This window comes from Mastomys coucha, unplaced genomic scaffold (assembly GCF_008632895.1).
Source record: "Mastomys coucha isolate ucsf_1 unplaced genomic scaffold, UCSF_Mcou_1 pScaffold5, whole genome shotgun sequence".
NCBI classification, from domain to species: domain Eukaryota; kingdom Metazoa; phylum Chordata; class Mammalia; order Rodentia; family Muridae; genus Mastomys; species Mastomys coucha.
In genome coordinates this window covers 101,922,548-101,944,983 of record NW_022196911.1, presented here as the reverse complement: position 1 = coordinate 101,944,983, position 22,436 = coordinate 101,922,548, and the positions used below count along the sequence as shown (strand labels likewise).

Here is a 22,436-nt window from a genome sequence, read left to right as displayed (position 1 = left end):
TGGAGACCAGGCTGGCCTCAAACTCAGAAACCCACCTGTCTTTACCTAGTAATGTGTTTTAAAAAATCAACAAATAATAATCACCATGTGGCCTTTACAACTGTTACACTGGCTTTGTTTTTGCTTTCCAGGATGAAAGGCCCCATGTTCTACACTGTAGTTAAAACTGAACAAGAACAGAGACCTGTGACTTGTTTTCTGCTTAAGAAATTACCAGTGACTTTACATTTCCTGTCACAGAATTTTGTTTTAAGCACAAGGTGCTATTTCTAATCATTGAAACTCTTCAGAAGGTTTGGAACTTTGTCTTGTTAAAAAACTTCTTTGGCTAGAAAAAGAATACCTTTGCAGTTGAAAAGAAATAAAAAAAAGTTCTTTTTTTAAAATTTTCTATTAGATGTTTTCTTTATTTACATGTCATACAATATCTCCTTTCCCAGGTTCCCCTCCGAAAAAAGGAAAACAAAACAAAACAAAACAAAACCAAAAACAAACCCCTGTTCCCTCCCCCCTCCCTGTGCTCACCACCCACCCTCTCCTGCTTACTGGCCCTGGCATTCCCCTACACTGGGGCACAGAACCTTCAAAAGGCCAAGGGCCTCTCCTCCCATTGACCGACTTGGCCATCCTCTGCTATACATATGCTGCTAGAGCCATTAGTCCCACCATGTGAATTTTTTGGTTGGTGGTTTAGTTCCTGGGAGCTCTTGCAAAAATACTCAATAAAATTCTTGCAAACCTAATCCAAGAACACATCAAAACGATCATCCATCATGATCAAGTAGGCTTCATCCCAGGGATGCAGGGATGGTTCAATATATGGAAACCCATCAACATAATTCACTATATAAACAAACTCAAAGAAGAAAACCATACGATCATATCATTAGATGCTGAGAAAGCATTTGACAAAATCCAACATCCCTTCATGATAAAAAAAGTTCTTAATGAAAAGACCGGCCATGAGTGCAGATCAAAATAAGGATTCCATAAGTTCTTCTAATGATACAGAGTAAACAATGTTTACTTAGCACAAAAAGAATATCTTATAAAAAGTGATTATGTGTAAAGATAAACTTATATCTTGAATAATTCTTATGCCTAAAATGACCTAAGTTTCTTCTTAGGGATTGCTCTCCACATATAAAGGAAGATGACCTTGAACTATTGTCCTCTTGCCTCTGCCTCCACCTCCACCTCCACCTCCCAGGCTCTCCTATTATATGAATGTACTGTTGTGCCCAGCTTTCCCTGGTAAAGTTTTTAAATATGAAAAAATTAAAAATTACCAAAAAAGGTTGGTGGTAATATATTCTGGTTTGTTCAAGTAATGAGAGATCTAATTTTTTTCTTCACCTCTTTCTACCCAAATAAATTAATGTTATAGTGAATAAAGATACTTTTTTGTCAGTAATTACTAAAGTAATTTTATCCTTACAAAAGTTATAAGTGATCAAACACAAAATTACTTGAAGAAGCACTAATGATAAATTTAACATTTAAATATTAAATTTTTAAAAATTTTATTACAATACAGCCATTGCTCCCCTCCCGATCCCCCCTGCTCAGTTCTTCTTCCATTCCTCCTCCCCTCCCCAATCTCGTCTCTGAGAGGATATCTTTCAACTTCTTTAGTTATAGTCTCCATCAAGTCTCTCTGCTGAAATGGAGATTCTACATTTAATAACTTGAGAATGTGTTGATTATTAGCTAAGAATATTAATAATATTCAATTAATTTGAGAAGGATCTGAATGACATCCCTTATGTTTAATTATCTGTGCTCAATCTGTGTTGGATTTTAATTTCTGTACTTGCATATTTTACATACTGATTATCCTGCACGTTACTGTATACTTTTTATTTCCATGGTACTTTTAGCTTTCAAAGTATCACCAGAATAATCCTGTTATCTTGTCATTCTTCTTTTCTTTCTTTGTGGAGAAGATAAAAAAACTAATCTAGGGCCTTTTATTTGCTGAACAAGCACTCTACCACAAGCTACTCCCCAGGCTCATGTTTTAGAGTTTTATTTGGAGTCATGGTCTTATAAGTATATTTAAAAGTAAGGTACAGTCTACATACTTGTGACTTGATTTGAAGTCACAGTGACACGAAGAATCTCAAAAGCAAGATGAGTAATTTTATCATCTTTGAAGAAATGTAACTTTGAAGAAAATAAAAGTTTAAGGGGAGGGTATCATGACAGTGGTCATTATTAGGACAGTCACTTGCTAACTCGACATAAATATCAAGAAATGAAAAGTATTTGGAAGTTAGCTCAGTGGTAAAGCACTTGCCTAGCCAGCACCAGGCCCTAGGTGTGGTGGTTCCCAGGGGTAGTAGCTCAAGCCATCTCCTAGGCCAGAGTACAAGATTTTGCTATAAGGCACTAAACTATTTAGGTTTCTTTCTATTACTGGTAAAGACCATAACTAAAAGCAACTTGGGAAGTAAAGTGTTTATTTCGGCCTACAGTTACCTTGAGCTAAATCCTATAATTTAATTAGTGTTCATTGTAACAACTTCAATTTTTTTCTAATTTCCTGGATTTAAAGGCTGTTGAGAAGCATACTATTTAATAATTTAGCATTGGGTATTTTAACTTTTAGCTGTCATTTTCTAAGTTAATCAATTCTACTGTGGTAAAAATAATTGGTAGTTTCTGAAACTGGTTAAGATCTGCTCTAGGCTCAGCAGTTCATTAATCTGGCAATAATCCATATCTATGTAGAATACTACATACTCTAATTTTTCAGTACAGTGTTAATTCCTCAGTTTTGTCATCCAGGTAGCTTGTTACTTAATCATTTATTCTTTTCTGTTTCTTAAACATATACAACACAAAAAAGAGTGACTGAAAAATTAAATTAAATTCTAGGCCTCAAAATGAATTCTGACAACTGATTTTATTCCTTTCAGATTGAGCACACACCCACACACCACACCATCTTTCTTTCATGCTGTAAAATGTTGATTCCCATTGTGTCATCCAGTTTAAACTGCATAGCTGACCTGATTTTCATCCTGTACCTCCATGCTGTACTGGTCACCTGGTTGTACTTCTGTGACTTTCTCTCCAAGGAGGAAACCCAGACGAGTCATGAGTGTGTTTGCTGCCTCATCTACAGACGGAGGTGGGCCAAGTTCTTGTTCAACATCACCTGGAGCAAGATGACAGCAAACATGAATCTTAAAAACAAAGTGGTTTAGTTCTATTACTGTTCTTATATTCAGTTTGGTTTTTTTCTTTAGTTTTCACATTCTAAATTCAAAATTATAACATTCAATCTATCAGCTGATATTTTAAACTTCTGTGTGGGTGCATGTATGCTCATGTGTGCAGAAGCCAGAGGTAAACCTCAGGTGTTTTTCCTCAGGAGCCTTCTACCTTGTTTTTGAGATGGGGTTTCTTACTGGAACTTAGAACTGCTGACTATGCAGGGCTGGGCAGTTAGATCTACCTGTCTCCACCTCCTTGGTACTGGGATTACAATCAATCATGTGCCACAATGCCAGATTTTTATGTGGGTATGAGATTGAACTTGGGCTCTCCTGAATACAGGGCAAACATTTTAATAACTGTGTCATCTCACCAGTCCTTGATTTTAATTTTCATTCACAATCTACTAAGATTATTATCAATTTATTTACAGGAAATGCTTGGATTCAAATATTTCTGTAACATGCTAAACAGAAAAAGGTTCTTGGTTTTTTGTACTCTTAGGATCTACATTTTAGTCGCAACACATACTTTATTTAGTTCCTTACATTGTTTTGCTTTTTTAAACAGTTAAATTCTCCTTCTATATTCTGAAGTAATTTCAACCTTCTGATGAAGTTTCAAAATAGTAAAAAGATCCCCTTAACCATATGAAACTTACAGGTTTCTTCTCATCCTCCAAGGCTATGTATTTCCTATAAACACAGTCTCTTGATAACTCACAGGCCAGCACAGAAATCAGGATCCTAACCCTTCACATTACTATGCCCTTAACCCCACTGAACTCAAGCTTGAGTCCTGGCTTGATGGCATGCTCTAGAGCAGAAGGAGCAATTCAAGGCTTACATAACTCAGCTATCCATTTATTCTTAAAAATCTGAAACAGCTCTTTAGTGTTAGTGGTCATGATTTTGACTCTTAATGAGGCATACAGTCTAGTTTTAGTATAATGCTTTTCAATTTACCTTCTGATTCAATCCAGGTTATGGATTTTTGGGCAGAAATATCAAAAAAAGTATTGATGTGTTACTTGGATCACTTGGTTATACCAGTGTCTAGCCAGGTTTTTCTATTTTAAAACTATACTGTCCCCCTTTGTATTTATTAAGTATTCTCATGAAAAGACTGAATTTATATAAAATGTTCCATTTCTTAGTATATTTTTGTGGTGAAAGAACTACAGAATTTCCTTTAGACTCTATTTAGGTGCTACAGTTCACTGCCCTTACACATACACACAATGTTGTGTGGCCACAGTCACTATCCACTTTAGAATTTTCATTTTCTCCATGTAATACAGTTCCACTAAACAGTGGTGTTCTCTATCCTCCCCCTTTCCTATCCCCCAGTGACTGCCATTTCTTCCTGCTTCCTTGGTGTAGTTGCCAATCCTAGGCACCTTTTTAACCAGAGTCATACAGTAGTTTGTTCTTTGGGGGTCTGGCTTATACAATTAGCATAATGGGTTCAAGGTTTTTCGTGTGGTAACGTATCGGAATGTCGTCCTTTTTAATGGAATGACATTCATCTGTTGTTGGCATCTGGGCAGTTGACTCCAGCTTTTCCTATAGCGAATAATTTGTATGAACAGTGCTGTATAAATAAATACTTGTCTAACTTCTTATTTGATGAATTTTTGTTATTTTGAGTATTAACGTTACCTGGCTAAATTTATTCCTGTCACTGTTCTCAAATAGTGACTTTTCTTCATCCATCTATCCGTTTCATTGATTCCTATCTTACACAATGGACTATAATTGGTTATTATCAGTATTTATCTAGTTCAAATTGCTTTAGATTTAGACGGGGTAAATAATGGCTCTTTTGGTCTTTTAACATACTCCTTCCATGTTTTGAGCAGTTCTATGGCACACAACTTTTTAGGCTCATTTGGTACTCTCCCAGCCCCAGCTTTGCAATTAGACAATCTCTTCAGAAGCCTTTCTTCTTCTTAGAGATAAAAGGCATTTACACCAAGAGCTGTATACTAGGTATTCCAAGTGTTACTGGGCTACTGCTCCCTTCAGGACCTGCTTCAGTGAACAGGTAAGTCATATTCATATATACACATATTTGCAAAGCAGTATTTGTATTTACATATACAAACACTCACACTTCTCAGTGAGTTCTCTAATTCTTTCTACAATATTAAGACAGTAGGCTTCTCTTCTCAGTCTGCTCTCCCTGCATGTAACACATTTTAACGCTACTGTGGTGACTCTGGACATAAATGTTCTTCTATTGGTTGTCTTCCTACTCCAAGCTAAGGAGCCTCACCACCACTTCCTCCTGCACCCAAAAGTGAGATAGAATTCATATACTATAAATTTTACCTCACTGAAATATATACTTCAGTGGCTTTCATTACCACAACCTAATTTTAGAATATCTTTACCACTTCAAAAGGAAACACTGACTCATTTTCCCCCTGAAATTTAGTTCCTTAAAATTCCTGATCTCTGCCATTCGTTTTTACCCTCCTGCTTAAAGAATGTCACATTCTTTCCATATGATTAGCTTTTTGGCATTTCAATGGCTGCCAACTATAAAAACTGATCTTTTCCAAACTCTTCCACTGAGAGATGTTGAACAGAAGTAGTGTTTCCCCCTTAAACTACTCACTCTTTTGATATTTCTTAAATCATTAAAAAATGAGCCAGGGAATTCACAATGATCCACTATAAATGAGATATGGAAAACCTTTTAACGAGATGTTTACATAAATCAGTTTTTCAAGTTTTTAGTCCAGGTACACTTAATCTCACTTTGTAAGAAGTCATACACAGATCCTATAGACTATTTTAGAATTCATTTTATATCTTTTTAACACAGCAATCATTAGCTATAGTGTCATATGGTTTGTCACCAAGAAACAAAAGCATTTTATAATTTATGATACTCAATATTACACATTTAAATACTTCAAATGCTAAGAAAAGAAAGACTTTGAGTTTTACCATTCAGTTTCCCATTTATCATGACTTCCCTCCTAAGGTCACAAGCTGGATCATCAGACCAGGGATGCATGTGTATTTTTGTATACTAGTACTAACCTCAAAGTTCCGTCTGTGGGAAACTACACAGAACACTCACTGGACTTATGCCAGATACTCTACTTCCCTTTCAATGGCCACCATAAATAAATCTCTTTGCAACAGAAAAAAAATAATAGGTAGAATTATTCTTATACTATAAATATGTGTTTATGTAGTATTATACTTGCCAAATGACTGAAAGCTTGTTGTTTCCCAATTTTTTTTATCATAAATTCTAGGTCTCCAGATATTTAAGAGCCCACTTTCATTTTCTCCTAAAAAGCTGTAATTAGCAAATACAAACATTTTGTTTAAATAAATTTTAATGCTAGGTTTTACCAGAATTTACAAAACATGTAAGAGATGTGGAAACTAAAGGATCACTATATGATCCACTTATTTGCTACACTTAGAATACTATATATAACTTAATATTCAAAACTCTACAAATCTTAACTTATTTAATCATTAAAAATTATTTTTAAGCCGTATAAATTGGACTTGACCTCATATCTTCCTCCTGCTTTAGCCGCCTAGATTAATTGACATGTGATTTCATGAAAAATGACACTTTTTCTTGACAGCTGCACTCTTGCCTTATCTTCTTCTTCTCCTTCTAGTTCTTGTCAAACAAATAATGCTATAATCTCAGTGGCTTAATAAAATTGCTCTATTTTATTTCTCTCATGAATTATTTCTCTCATGAACTGTTTCTCATTATGGGTGTAGGCAGCTCTGTTTTGTTGTGTTTTGAGGCAGGGTCTTATTATATAGCCCAGGTTGGCCTTGAAGTCATGCTTTTCCTGCCTCTGCCTCTTGAGTGCTGGAACTACTGCAATGTATGCCCACACTTAGCTTACCTTACTTTATCTTGATAACTTTGTGAAGTGCGTATTTTTATTATCATTTCATTTTACATTTTACAGACAACAAGACTGAGGCATATGGAGTATAATCCTACAAGATTTCTACAATCCTTTTTACATTCATACTTTTGGTACTTTCAAGTACTAATGCAGAAAAAAGGTAAAGAATTTACCCATGAATGTTTATACCAGTATTACTTATGATAGTAATTAAGTTTAAACAACAGTCACATAAAAACAATGCACACTAAATTAGTTCTAGAATTAGAACTCAGACTGCTTGACCCCAGAATTCAGGCTTCCAATTACCATGGTTTAATGCCTCACTGCAAGGAAATGGTTTAACTAATGAATATTGAAATATGAAATGCTGAGGGTATACTTGATAAAAGGTATTTGCCAACCATGACCAAGATCTTGTGTTTGATCTCCAGCATTGTAAGACAAGTAACTTACTAGCAGGCATATTAGTTATAGTATTTTAATCTCAGCAACTATAACAACGTATGGTGTAACTGCTAAGTCAAGCAATGGAATGTCTTAAGAGACAGATTTCTACAATCCTTTTTACATTCATACTTTTGGTACTTTCAAGTACTAATGCAGAAAAAAGGTAAAGAATTTACCCATGAATGTTTATACCAGTATTACTTATGACAGTAATTAAGTTTAAACAACCAAAATAGCCATCAACTAGTTAAAGGGTGAATAAAATATGGTACACCCACAATGGGATACTATTTAGCCATAAAAAAGGAACAAGTATGGTATTGAATAAAGTACCCCAAAATTAATCAAACTTGAAAATACTGTGCTAAGTTAGTCAAATATAAAAGACCACACAGAACATGATTTCATGTTATATGAAATGTCTAAGTGAGGCAAGTGCATAGCTATAAAGAACAGATCAGTTGTTCCATTGGGCTATGGTGAGGAAAGATTATTAATAGGTATAGAATTGCAGGGGGCTAAAATCTTATAATGCTGATAGTGGTACAACCCTGTAAATATACTTAAAAAAAATCAGAGTTATATATTTTACAAGGGCAAATTATATGATAAATTATATCCTGATAAACTATCGCTCATAAATATGGGCAAATAAGATGTATATATCCATCCCTAATCTTCCTCCAATGATGCCATCTTAGCCACAGTGAAACTCAGAACTCAGAAAATAACACTGGCAGAACACAGTTAACTAGATAATCACTTACTTGCCAGGTTTGTGTGCACACATTTGTTACTGTTGGATTTTTAAAAAATGCTTCCTGTATAATTGTGATTTTTTTCTCTTGCATAGATTCACATATCAACATCACACCAAGATAAAATCTTATTCTCTTACCACAAAGAAACTTCCTTTGTCATCTCAACAGTCACTACCCAATTCTCCTTCTCTAGCTAGGAAACCACCGTGTTTGAGCTGTATATAAGTGTGTTATTTTGAAACTATTACAAAGATGATTAAAACTTGATACTGGCTGTGGTGCGTATATGTGTGCATGTGTGCATACAGTTGCACATATGTATGTACACACACACACACGTGTGTGTGTGTGTGTGTATGTGTGTGTGTAGGCCAGATATCAACTCTGTAATTCTTCAGAAGCTACTCGCCTTGCTGAGAGCAGATTCTTACTGGAGTCTATAGCCCGCTGACTGGGGTAGCCTGGCTGGTTAGTGAGCTTCAGGAATCTGCCTGTCTCTGCCTTTGCAATACTGAAATGACAAATGTGTTCCCTCATGCTAGCAACTGAACTTGGGGGTGCTCAAGATTGTCTGGGAAGCACTTTCCTGACATCTCTCCAGCCTACCTAAGTGATTTGCTTTTTATAAATCAGTTATATAAGTTATAGCTACCCAGTAGTGCATTCATTTACGTTTTTGAGTAATAATGTATTATTTACATTTACCACATTTCTTTTCACATTCACACTCTGAAAGACAACTGGGTTGTTTCCAGTTTTCAGGTATGAATACTTATATACAAGATATGTGTAAATAAAATTCCATTTCTTTATGATAAGAATTCTATTGTAACTTTAAAAACATGCAATGATGAATTTGGACTATGATGGACAAGATGGCTGCCAGATTGCTAGAAATCCATGTGGGATGGTTATACACAAAATAAATTACATGACGTTCATACTCCATGTTAATTACTTGTTTGTTTGATTTTTGAGACAAGGATTCTCTGTGTAACAGCTCTGGCTGTCCTTGAACTCATAGAAATCTACCTGGCTCTGCTTCCTGAGTGCTGGGATTAAAGGTGCAAACCATCACACCTAGCTTCCTTGTATTCATTAAAATGATTTTAACTCACAGCTCTGGGGTTTTGCTTCTAGAACACTGAAGAGTGCACTACCATAAAGATTAAAATATCCCTTTACAGACTTAGAGGTATTTATTGCTTTTTCATCTCACTTAGTGAGGGATTATGTCAAAATGATAAGTAATTGGGTGACTATAACATATTAAAGCAAGCATAGAGTTTTGGCCATAACATTAAGAACTCATGGTTACAAATCCCTATAAACCCTTTAGAGAGAACCCAAGGGCTAAAGGAAATCTAAATTTTATATGGGAATGGAAAGATCTAGGGATAGTGAAGAAAGTATGAAAAAAGATTTATAGCTTATGAAGACAATACAGAGCTAAAATAATTAAGATACAGTAAGACTGACACAAGCACATATTTTAAAGATTAAAAAAAACAGCTAAAAAGCCCCCAGTTTGAGCTATACATATATGGTTATCTTATTTAGGAAAAAAGTACCATTACAGTGTTTCAAACAAAATGATGATATCTTCTATAACTGATGACATATTAATTTGATACCCATATAGAAAAATGAATCCTATTTCTACACAAAAATAATTCCAGATGGATTATATGCTTTGATGAACATTCTTTTTTTTTTTTTTTTTTTTTTTGAGGGGGTGCTGTTTTCAAGACAGGATTTCTCTGTGTCGTCCCAGGTGTCCTGGAACCTTCTTTGTAGACCAGGCTGACCTGGAACTCATAGAGATCCTCTTGCCTATGTTTCCTGAATGCTGAAACTAAAAGCATGTGCCAACACTGCCCAGCTTCTTATGAATACTCTTCCCTGTCAATGGACTAGACAGAAAAACACTGAATTAGTAAAGTACATGATAGGGTGTTGTCTGTGATGGCATTTCAGGAGGCAGTCCAAGTATGCAGACTCTGACCCAGCGAATTCTATGAGGGCATTCCTAACAAGTGATGAAAGGCAGCTGGTGGGTTAGGTGGGGAAAGTAGGTCAGTGGGGCCGGTATCTTTCCATGCCTCCTTCCTGAATTTTTTCTATTTTTTTGCTGCCATGATGTGAACATTTCTACTCCAAACCACCCTGCATTGATGGAATGACATCTCCAAAATTAAGAGCAAAAGCAATTCTTCCTATCAGAAGTTGTATTTTGCTTTCTGTGGCAGCAGACCTCATTGAAATTCCCACAATGGTTATCCCAGACCCTCCCTCCCTAGACTTTAGGTCTAGAGTTAACAGAACCTATCATTATAGGAGTCACAAGTATTTTATTTACTGCTGACTACTATGCTATCTTCATCAGAGACCATACTAGATTCTAGGCCTTTAAACTATAGAATCCACCCTCATGGCCATATGCACTTTGTTATGGAGTTTCAAAGTAGTCACGCTTTGACTACCTGAAGTCTGATCTAGGGTGACGATGTCAATCTGAGCTGGGTTTTCCCTCTCCTCTCTTTGTGGACCACTGCTTGCACTGACACCCGCAGGGTCGCCCTCATATGTGCACATGTATGCAGGTACTTGTGGAATCCACAGGGCTTTGGCTTCCTTGGAAATGGAGTTACAGATGTTTGCAAGCTTACTCATTAGGGTGCTGGGAACTGATCCGGGATATCTGCAAAAGTAGTAAGTGTTCTTAACCTCTGAGTCACCTTTCCAGACACCAAAATGCCTTAATACACGAAAAGCATTAACAACAAAAAGAATATCTGGCAAAGTAAGTTTTACTAATAAGGCACAAATAAAAGGGGAAAAGGGAAACGACACAGTGGTTAAAGACGACTGCAATTTGGCAGCACATACACTGAAATTAGAATGATTCAAAGAAGATTAGCATCTTCTCTGTGCAAGGATGACACACACACAAATTCATGAATCATTCCATATTTTAAATAACATCCAAATTTTAAAAAGATAAACTGCAATCCATATAACCAACAGAGGCCTGTATCCATAAAATAAGACTCTGTGGCACAAATCAATGAGAAAATCCAACAAAAATTAAAAAAAAAAGTTTCCACATGCCTGTTATACATGCACCTCCCATTATACAAATAAATATAATTTAAATTTTGTAACATTCTAGAACACCTGTATGTTAGTGTATTATTAGCAAGTATTTTTTAAAAATGACATGTAACAGAGTCACAGAATTGCTCATATAGACAAAACCTGAAATTAACAATAGACAATGAAATAAGCCAGTAATAAAAACATGTTACATAGTATTAAGAATACATATTTATACAACCCCAAAAAAACAGTGAAATAAAAGATGTTGGGGTGGTTAAGGCCATGGAGGAGGCATGAGGAAAGTGTCTGAATATAAGCATACAGAATGAATAAAGTTCTGTTTCTCAAGTCTTGTGGCACTCATATAAGGATGTATGCACCTCATAAGATTTCAGGACAAAGAATTACATTCATTTTTCAGTATTTATATTGTTCATTATTTAAAAAACACAAACAATGAATTAAGGACAAAGACTGATTTTCACAGTAAAAGAATATTTTTATTTTTTCTTTTGAAGAAGTGGAACTTGTGAAAAAGGAAGTACTATATATTTCAAATTTGCTATTTAAGTTGTTCAAATGAAGGCTATTAATTAAACATCAACAAATTTAATACCTTAAAAGTCTAGATCTTCTGTTTAAAGGTCCTGTATTAAAGACTTAGAGGAAATTATATACAAAATGTGTTATGATTAAAACAGACCACCAGAGTGCTGGGAAATGCCTCATTCATTTGGTATGAGGACCTAAGTTTGGATGAGCTTTTGAAGAGATACGTTTAAGTCACAGCACTACTTGAAACTTCTCCAGTTTTATTCTGGATCTTACTATCTTTCCTGACTTCAGGAAAACTTGACATAAAAGGTGATCCTTCCTTTGTCAAAAAATAAAAAATAATGGTTTTTTGTAAGGATGATGTTTTTGTACACTGTGTGAAGTTTATCCTTGTATTATTCAAATACTGTTTTCTCTATCACATTACCTGGTTTCAGTCCAGACTCAGCATTGTAATGCTTAAGTTAAGAATCTCCTGTCTTAAGCTTGTGTAAACAGTGGTCACCATTTATTTTCTGTCTTGTCAATAAAAGCTGGAAATGCCAATAACTAGGCAACAGAGAGAATAAGGCAGGACTTCTACCAGCCAGGGGAGGAAGAGAAAAAAGAGGAAGAGTACTCATGATGAGAAAGGTGTCTGGAGAGACATCATGGGAGAACACACAAAAAGCCTGGAGAACCAGACCAATACAAAAATGCAACTACCTCAGGGATTTAGGCTTCGAAGTAGCCAGATTAGAGGATTAGAAGAGAATTATAAAGCCTACTTATTGTGCTTTTAAGTTTCAAATAAATCTTGGTCTCTCTGTACCATTATTGGCGAACTAGCTAGGACAAAGAAAAAGAGCTGCTAAATTAATTTATTGTATATACTTATAATAACATTACTTGTTGTAGTTTTCAGATAAATTTTTTCCACTGGGTATCAAACATGTTCAGCACTCTTCCAGTGTTACCAAGCCCTCTTCATGCTTTTCTGGAGATTACAGTAAGCAACAGTAAGAGGGCAGAGAGAGGCAAAGGCAGTCCTAAAGTACAGAGAAAAAATGAACAAAATTATTTTGGGAGAATGGAAGGAGGGAGATGGAAAAGAGATTTAGAAGAAGGCATATCTGATATTAATAGTTTGATTTTTAACAGTAGACTTAAGGGAAAGGAGCAGAGAGAATAATTTTCTGATTTAAATTCTGCTTATTTTCCAATTCAACATGAATATCAACTTTGTAATAAGCTGACTAAATGCAGAATATCTCATGTTTGAAAAAGTGCTGTTTATTTCTAAACAATACTATATTACTGGTATTATTAACAGCATTAACCCTAATGTTTATTAAACCACTACTATCTGATAAATTTCTATGTGTATAAAATATATTAAATCATTTAATTTTCATAATATTCTATTTCTCAGGTAGAAAACCCTGCAAAGATTAAGCACTTGGTTGCTTAGGCTCATAATCAGGTAGACGACTGTTAATATTTTAAATACAGGCTGCCTAGTTTAGCAGTTCATTCTATTATTATGTTAAAATATGTTATTTTTTTAAGAAAAATGAATATGTGATTAGAAGTATTTGGTGGTTGGAAATAGGGTATTTTTTATGTAGGCTAACCTCCAAATCTCCTCCAGTCTCCTGTTTCAGCTTTTCAAGTGATGAATTACAAGCATGCAGCATTATACCTCTGTTAGTATATATTTCTCTTTTTAACATAATGCACTAGAGCTATCTGATGATAGACAATGTAGGAAAATACTTAATAATTTAAAGACTCTACTTTTACTGAGAACTTCTGATGTCCAGCACTGGGTTAGGTATTAGATATACACTTATAAACTATGGGCACAGTTCCTATAACCAAGAATGTAACCGCCCCCAGCCTCAAGCGGGCTGAACCAGACCTTGTTCTCGCCACAAGCAGCTAGTCCACCTAGGGTGGAGTCTTCCCCCTTAGGTGAGGTCTTATTGTTCAGCCAAGTCTGCAACTTCCCTATAGGAGTCACACCCTGCTGAGCTGCTTCACTTGCCTTCCACAGAATAACCAGATGCTAATTAGGCCACAAGATCCGGGCTTACTGGGGGATGGGTTCCCTGCCTACTTATTCTCAGACTCTGAAATACACTTTGGACCTTGATCGGATTGGACCAACTTTTTGACTTGGTCTGGTTATTTCTCTCGGAGTCTGATTCCTCTATTCTCCCCAGGTCACTGCCTCTCTTCCAGGAGCCCGGTTTGCATAGCTGCTGGCGGCTACACAAGAAATAAAACACAATTTAATTAAATCACACCAAATTAAATTCTGTGATAAATATAACACGGGCAAAAAAAGAAAAAAAAAAGCTAGTGACTATTCCAGAAGACATTTTATGAGCTTTACTTTAGAAAATACCAATTCTCTACTTAGCCGGTTTACAGCACCTGAAGAAAGTACTTTCTGCTTCAAGTGGCCAATACCCAGGAAGAAAATTATGATTACTGTCACAAAAGCAAATACTTAAGCCGGGCAGTGGTGGTGCACGCCTTTAATCCCAGCTCTTGGGAGGCAGAGGCAGGCGGATTTCTGAGTTCAAGGCCAGCCTGGTCTACAGAGTGAGTTCCAGGACAGCCAGGGCTACACAGAAACCCTGTCTTGAAAAACAAAACAAAACAAAACAAAACAAAAAAAAGCAAATACCTAATTGTTAGCATCACGACCTCCAAAGCCTGTGGCGATACATGGGCGGGTCCACAGACCTGTTGCCAGGGCAACAGCCACCATATTCCCAGAATCCATTGGGCTCACCTCCCACCTTTACCTGTGGCTATTACGTCACAACCCATATATATATATATATATATATATATATATATATATATACACACACACACACACATACACACGCACAAATATATACATACATACATACATACATACATACATACATACACACACACACGGGGAACATTTCCTCTCTCTCTCTCTCTCTCTCTCTCTCCTCTCTGTCCAGCGCCACTACCCCCACTCCCTCTCAATTAAACCTCTTACGCGTGGAACTGTTTGGGCCTAGTGTGGTATGTTCTGACGCAACCCGTCGCGCCAACACATCACTAATAACAAATGGTTTAGATCTCTAATCTGTATTTCTAACATGGTGTCTGCATACAAATATTGAAACATTATGTCTCTAGTTTCTTCCTTTTTTAATTCTTAGCATTCTCTTAGCATTTTCAATGCTAGATTATTTACACAATCCATTCATTACAAACTATGATTTCTCATCTATTTAAATATGACACCTTGCTGTGCTAGTACTAAATGAATTTATGTGTTCTAACAGAGGTAGAAAAAATGATTATCATGTAAATAAAGAAAATATTTAATAAAAAATGTAAAAAAAAATTTAAAAAAATTATTATCTTGATCCAACTACCATAACAAAGTTAATTATATTTCCATTTCTTAGATTTTTTTAGCAGTTTGCATATGTGCACACACTTATTTCTTGTATATACATTTAATAAGTTAGTATATGTTAGTAAATGCAATCTAGTTTATTTATTTACATCCTGATCACAGATTCCCTTCCTTCCTCTCCTCCCAGTCCCTCCCTCTCTTCTCCCCTCCCCCTATCCATCCCTCCATTCTTCTCAGAAAAGAGGAGGTCTCCCATGGATATCAACTAGCCTTGGCATATCAAGTTGCAGTAAGACTGGGCACATCTTCTATTGAGGCTAGATGAGGTGGTCTAGTTAGCGGAGAGGAATCCAAAGGCAGACAATGTGGTTAGAGACAGCCCCTGCTCCCTTTTCAGGAGTCCCACATGAAGACCCAGCTGCACACCTGTTACACATGTGCAGAGGGCCTAGATCTGATCCACGCATGCTCTCTGGTTGGCAGTTCAGTCTCTATGAGTCCCTATGGGCCTGGGTTAGTTGATTCTGTAGGTTTTCTTGTGGTGTCCTTTAACATCCTGGCTCCTTCCCATTTCTCAGTTCTCAAATGTTTACCTGGTTTTCTTTTTCAGAATTCTAGGAGTGAGTAACTCCCAGCAAGTGTTGAAAAGGTACAGAGCTTTTCTTGTGTTCTTATAGAAATAGCCCCTGATTACATGAAGCACTGTTCACCAGGGATCAAGAATGAAAGCCACTGCCTCCAGTGTCCCCCCCATTATGGTATTAGTGCAGCCCCCACATTCAGTTTCCTTGGCCATAATTAAAGATGAGGCAGAGGAATGAAGGAGTAAGAGTGAAAATACAGACAACTGTTAGAACTGAGGATATATTAATGGAGATAGTCTAAATTTAAACTTTTCTACAAGCATTTCTGGACAGGCTCATGACTTTGCTTAGACAATGGTATGATTATGAATTTGAGCCTGTGAAGCTGGACTCTTCTTGAAATTTACCAAGAAACAAGTGATTTCTTTGACTGATGCATTTCAACTTCAGTCTCAATATAAATCTAGATGTCAATCCAACGGAAACCCTACAGCTATCTAGCCAACCCGCATCCCAGACAAAAGCCATATGACCAACACCTTAGGAGTTAGATTATATATGACAACTACTTAGAAATGTAAATATAAATAGAATAAAAATTTTTTTTCTGGCCTCTGATTACTAAAAATCTTTCAGTAAAAGCTTGATGTACAAATTTTAGAAAATGCATAAGTGTGTCAAGGTAATGACAAGTCTGAATAGAAAAGTACTAATATTCCACTGTTTACTGCCCTGGAGCTTAGCATATATTGTATGGCTTATTTGTGTCAGTTATACTAAGAACCTTGAAATATGAAAGAAAAAGATCTATTTTATTTATTTATTTATTTATTTATTTTTGTTTTTTGTTTTTTGTTTTTTTCCCCCTGAGACAGGGTTTCTCTGAGTAGCCCTAGCTGTCCTGGAACTCACTCTGTAGACCAGGCTGGCCTCAAACTCAGAAATCCGCCTGCCTCTGCCTCCTGGGATTAAAGGCGTGCGCCATCACCACCCGGCGAAAAAGATCTATTTTAATATCAATTTTACAAATAACTTGTTTTTGAGGCACATCTTAGTATGTAAGCCAGGCTAACCCCAAATGCACATACAATATGACCCAGATGAGTTTCAAACTTGTAATACTCTTGCCTCTGCCTCCTGAGAGCAGGAATTATAGGAGTATACTCAGACTTTTTAGAACATTTATTTATTGATTGATTAATTGGGGGGTACATGTGAACATTAGAATACTACACAACTAGCAGGTAGAAGAGTCAGAAATTAAACCCAGATCAGAGTTGGGGACTTAGCTCAGCATAGCCTTTGGTTTAATTCCCAGGATTTGTGTTCCAAAAAGAAAAACATGTTAAATCCAGGTCTAACTCTAAAACCTGAGTTCTTACTCACTAATACATGTAACCCAAGAACAGGACATTAAAATGCCATGTAATCCTCAGCCAGATTTAAGATCTGCTAGCTTTAGCACCATCTCACCAATTATACCATTCTGAATAATCTCATCTTCCTCATGGGCTAGCAATATTATAGTTTGGTGTTTTCTCCTAGATATTCTTCAATATACTCATCTATTTATATAAATACATACTTTTTAAAAATTACAGAAATGCCATATTATAGCTAATGTTGCTGTGACAGGAAACTGAGACACTGACACATTACTCAACATGCTCTTGAGCCTGTGACTAGTGAAGGAGAAATTAGAATTAAAATACTCTGATACTTGTTTAACTAAAAATGACTGTAACCTGTTTGACTCCCAAACCTTAAATATTTCTGATTATTTAGAAAATACTTAGAAGTTATCTACCACATTTCAGAGTTATCATTACAATATGTTAACTAACATTTCAGAGCCTTCAAAGTGAGCCGACCCTTCTGGTAAATGCTTTGTGCATATTGATCAGTTTTAAAACTATTATCTCTATTTTTTGTGGTTCATTTATTTATTTTTTATTTATTATTTTATTTATTTACATTTCAAATGTTATCCCCCTTCCTAGTTTCCCCTCCACAACTCCCCTATTTCCTCTCCCCATCCCCCACCTCCATGAGGATGCTCCCCAACCCACCCACCCACTCCCACCTCAGCTCCCTAGCATCCCCCTACGCTGGGACATCAAGCTTCCACAGGACCAAGGGGTTCCCCTCCCACTGATGCCAGATAAGGCAGTCCTCTGCTACACAACCAACTGGAGCCATGGGCTTTCCCCACCCCCCATGTGTACTCTGTGGTTGGTTGTTTAATCCCTGGGAGCTTTATTCTGGGGGTAGCCTCTAGAAACTCCCAGATGCAAGGGACCCAAGAGGTTCCCAGGACCCAATAGAGAGGACATTAGCCAAAATACTCAACAAAGGCAAGCTAGAACCTGTAGAGACTGTATACAGTGCATAGGTACGGCCCCGGTTGAGGGATGGGGCCACCCACCCACCTCAAAAATAATAATCCACAATTCCTTCTGTCAAAAGGAAATTCAGGGATAAAGAGTAGAGCAGAGTCTAAAGAAAAGGCCACCCAGAGACTGCTCCACCTAGGATTCATCCCATCTGCAGATACCAAACCCAGACACAATTGCTGATGCCAACAAGAGCTTGCTGACAGGAGCCTGGTATAGCTGTCCCCTGAGATGCTCTGCCAGAGCTTGACCAATACAGATGTGGATGCACCCAGCCAAACATTGGACTGAGTATAGGGTCCCCAAAAGAGGAGTTAGGGAAGGGACTGAAGGAGCTGTAGGGGTTTGCAACCCCATAGGAAGAATGACAATATCAACCAACCAGACCCCATTTTTATGGATGAAAAAAAAAAACCCTGAGACTTAGAAAAAGGCTGTGACTTGCTGAAAAACCAGAGATACAGAATAGCAATAATTCTTACTTGGAGAATTGTTCTATTGAAGTGATTGACATATGTTGGTTACCCTGTTGCCGAAAAATAAATTTCAACTTTGTCACATATTAAAATAAAAATCTCAAACCAGTAGGGAGTGGTCCACGCCTTTAATCCCAGCACTTTGGAGGCAGAGGCTGGCAGATCTAAATCCAAGGCCAGTCTGATCTACAAGTGAGTTCTAGGACAGCCAGAGTTTCACTTGGAATACTATTCAGCTATTAAAAACAAAGATATCATGAATTTTGCAGGCAAATGGAAGGCCTTGAATATCATCCTGAGGGAGGTAACCCAATCCCAAAAGGACATGTATGGTATGTACTCACTTATAGGTGGATATTAGCCATAAAAGACAGGATATATTCCACGTACATATTACATGTTACACTCCACAGAACCAATGAAGCTAAACAAGAAGGAAGGCCCAAGCGAGGATGCTTGAATTTCACTTAGAAGGAGGAATAAAATAGACATAAGAGGCAGATAGAGGGAAGGAACTGGATGGGAGAGGGTATGGGGATGGGAATGGAGGGGGGTTCAGAATCAGGTGTGTGCAGGGTCAGGGAACATGGACAGATGACCATGAGAATGAATGAAAATCTGCAACTGATGGGGGTGTCTCCAGGATGTGACAGAGACCTGGATAAGGGAGGCAACCAAGAATCAATGGGAGTGACCTTAGCTATGATTCACAGCATTGGGGATGTGCAACCTAAAGAGTCCACCTCCTGTAGCTAGGCAGGAGCCCCAATGGAGCGATAGGGACACTGACCTACCCACAAAACTTTTGACCCAAAATTTATCCTATCTACAAGAAATGCAAGGATGGGGGATGGAACAGAGACTGAGGTAATGGCCAGCCCAACCTGAGACCCATCCCATGGGCAAGCACTAATCCCTGACACTATTTTTTTTTTTTCGAGACAGGGTTTCTCTGTGTAGCCCTGGCTGTCCTGGAACTCACTCTGTAGACCAGGCTGGCCTTGAACTCAGAAATCCGCCTGCCCCTGCCTCCCAAGTGCTGGGATTAAAGGCGTGCGCCACCACCGCTTGGCTCCCTGACACTATTAATAATACTCTGTTATCCTTGCAGACAAGATTCTAGCATGGCTGTCCTCTGAAAGGCTCCATCCAGCAGCTGATTTAGACAGATGCGGACACTCAGCCAAACAGTGGATAGTACTTGGGTACTCTTATGGAAGAATAGAGGGAAGGGTTGCAGGCCCCAAAGGGGATAGGAACTCTACAGGAAGACCAAGAGTCAACTAACCTGGACCATTCAGGCTCTCAGAGACTGAACCACCAACCAAAGAGTGGGCTGGACCCCCCCAACCCCCCATGGGCTGGACCCTAGGCCTCCCCACATATATGCAGCAGATGTGCAGCTTGGTCTTCATGTGGGTCCTGAACAACTGGAGCAAGGGACTAGCCCAAAAAACTGATGTCTGTCCATGGGATATGTTCTAGTTAGGCTCCCTTGTCTGGCCTCATTGAGAGAGGATGCACCTAGCCTCACAGAGACTTGAAGTGCCAAGGTGGGGGGATACTCAGGGGGAATATCACTCTCTCAGAGGAGAAAAAAGGGAATGGGGGAAGGATTGAAAGAGGGATTGACTGGGAGGGCATCAGTGAGTAGGATGTAAAGTGAGTGAGTGAATGAATGAATGAATGAAACAAAACTAATTCTACTTCTTAATGTATGAGTAATACAGTATGCTTACAGGATGCATATAACTGGGTTAGAGGGCAATGTGTTTCTGGACTATATGATGTCTACTTCAAGAACTAAGCAATAAATCCTGCTATAGACACTATGCAAATCACTCACACTCCCTAGGTCTTAGTTTGCCCACTATGAAGCAATTATCTAGCACAGTTTTCTGAGCATTCTTCATTCTGGTAATTTAGTTACAGGAATGCTATAAACTATGTCCATGGCTGCAGAGGCAGAACCAAAGTATACTATTTACTTACATATTCCTATGTTTTGTGCATGACACATTTAATTTGAGAAATTGTAAAACTTAGATACTCAAGACTCTCAGGCTATCTAGACTGAAGCATTTTGTTATTAGACAGATATTCTGGATCAACAGTTACATCATAAAGTAACTTTATAAAGTTAACTTTAGACCTTAGACTGTAGACTAAGCATTGATGACTTAGTCTGTGGCTTAAGCTTGATTCAAAATTTCCTTTCACATATAGAACAATACAAAAAAAAAATACACAATTATAGAGATGTCAGGTACAGATGGAAAAAGTATGTATGTCCTTATTACAGACACAAAGTATCTATTCCTCTGGCTTAAAATGTAGAGAAACACTGCCAATTATTCCAAATAGGTCAAGAGTAATACAATATACCCTACAGACTTTCAGCACTGTTTACTGTACCATTTGAAAGCAGTCTACAATAGACTTTACACCAACTGGTTCTTAAAGTATGACACATCTACCAACAGCTTTGGCATTGATTCTTAAGAATTTGTTAAGAAATTCAATCTACCCCAGACCCACTGAATCAGAAATTATAGGGGTGGACCCAAGAAATCTGCATTTGGGCAAGGTCTGATAATTCTGAAATCTGTCAGGATATAAGAAAAGTGCTCTAACCTTTAGTTAGTTTCAACTGTTGCTTCCATGAGACATAGTTCCCTAAATTTGTAATTGACAGGTAAAACAATTAGACAAGAACACCAGCCTTAACTGTATTATTATTATTATTTTTTTTTTTTGATTTTTCGAGACAGGGTTCCTCTGTATAGCCCTGGCTGTCCTGGAGCTCACTCTGTAGACCAGGCTGGCCTTGAATTCAGAAATTCGCCTGCCTCTGCCTCCCAAGTACTGGGATTAAAGGCGTGCGCCACCACCGCCCGGCTAACTGTATTATTAATATGAGTATAAAACTGCATGTATTCCTTTTTCTGTTAGCAGATTATACATTAAAAATTATAAAACCCAAGGATTTGTTATGAGTTTTGTAGAAATAGAAAAAAAAACCCTTTATCTTCATTCTGTTAACTGAGCCTATGAAACAGGCCAACAGAAGACATGCTAATAAGAGAAAAGCCAGGCAAATGTACTACATATATGCTAGGAGCAAAAACAAGTACCAAATACCCTGAGATATCACTATGCTTACAGACCCTCTTCACAGAGAGAGGAGAAATGATGCTGGCAATTTAGGACAGTAAATGATTTTTATTTATTTATTTATTTTTAAGATAAATGTTCTTTCAGTAGAATAAATGGAAGCCTGTGACAGAGTCTGTCTAGGCATGGGACCAACCTTTATTGTCTTTTCCTATGACACAGTCACTTTTCCTGGTTAGTGAGGTTCCCTGGGAGAGGACTACTAAAACTTGAGTTCCTTTAATTGGATAATCTATCTTTAGGCAGATAATGCAACTTCAGAGAAAGCTTGTCCCCATGTTGCTTCAGGGAAGAAAGACAGGGGAAAACAAAAGGGCAGAAGGGCAGAGAGATCTCAGATCTGAGGTCACCTCTGGAACCTTCCAATCAATTGAGTGGGCATGACAAAGCATTGTACTCTGGGGCAGCCTTCTGTTTGTTCAATATG

At 37.4% G+C, this 22,436-nt stretch overlaps 1 protein-coding gene and 1 non-coding gene across 8 annotated transcripts in view; one reads left to right on the top strand and one right to left on the bottom strand.

Moving 5' to 3' along the window:
* The window catches only part of Tanc2 (tetratricopeptide repeat, ankyrin repeat and coiled-coil containing 2), a 320,134-nt gene that overhangs the window by 147,077 nt on the left and 150,621 nt on the right, over nt 1-22,436 (bottom strand). For 6 of the 7 annotated variants that reach the window (XM_031355012.1, XM_031355013.1, XM_031355008.1 and 3 more), the window contains one exon: nt 3,015-3,163. In XM_031355012.1, coding sequence (XP_031210872.1) covers nt 3,015-3,163 — 149 coding nt within the window. Of the gene's footprint in view, nt 1-3,014; nt 3,164-6,445; nt 6,579-22,436 lie in introns of those variants that run through there. The other variant, XM_031355014.1, reaches the window with a different exon arrangement.
* Nucleotides 11,203-11,311, top strand: LOC116079373. The gene has a single exon (XR_004113935.1). It is a non-coding gene; the product is annotated as a U6 spliceosomal RNA (small nuclear RNA).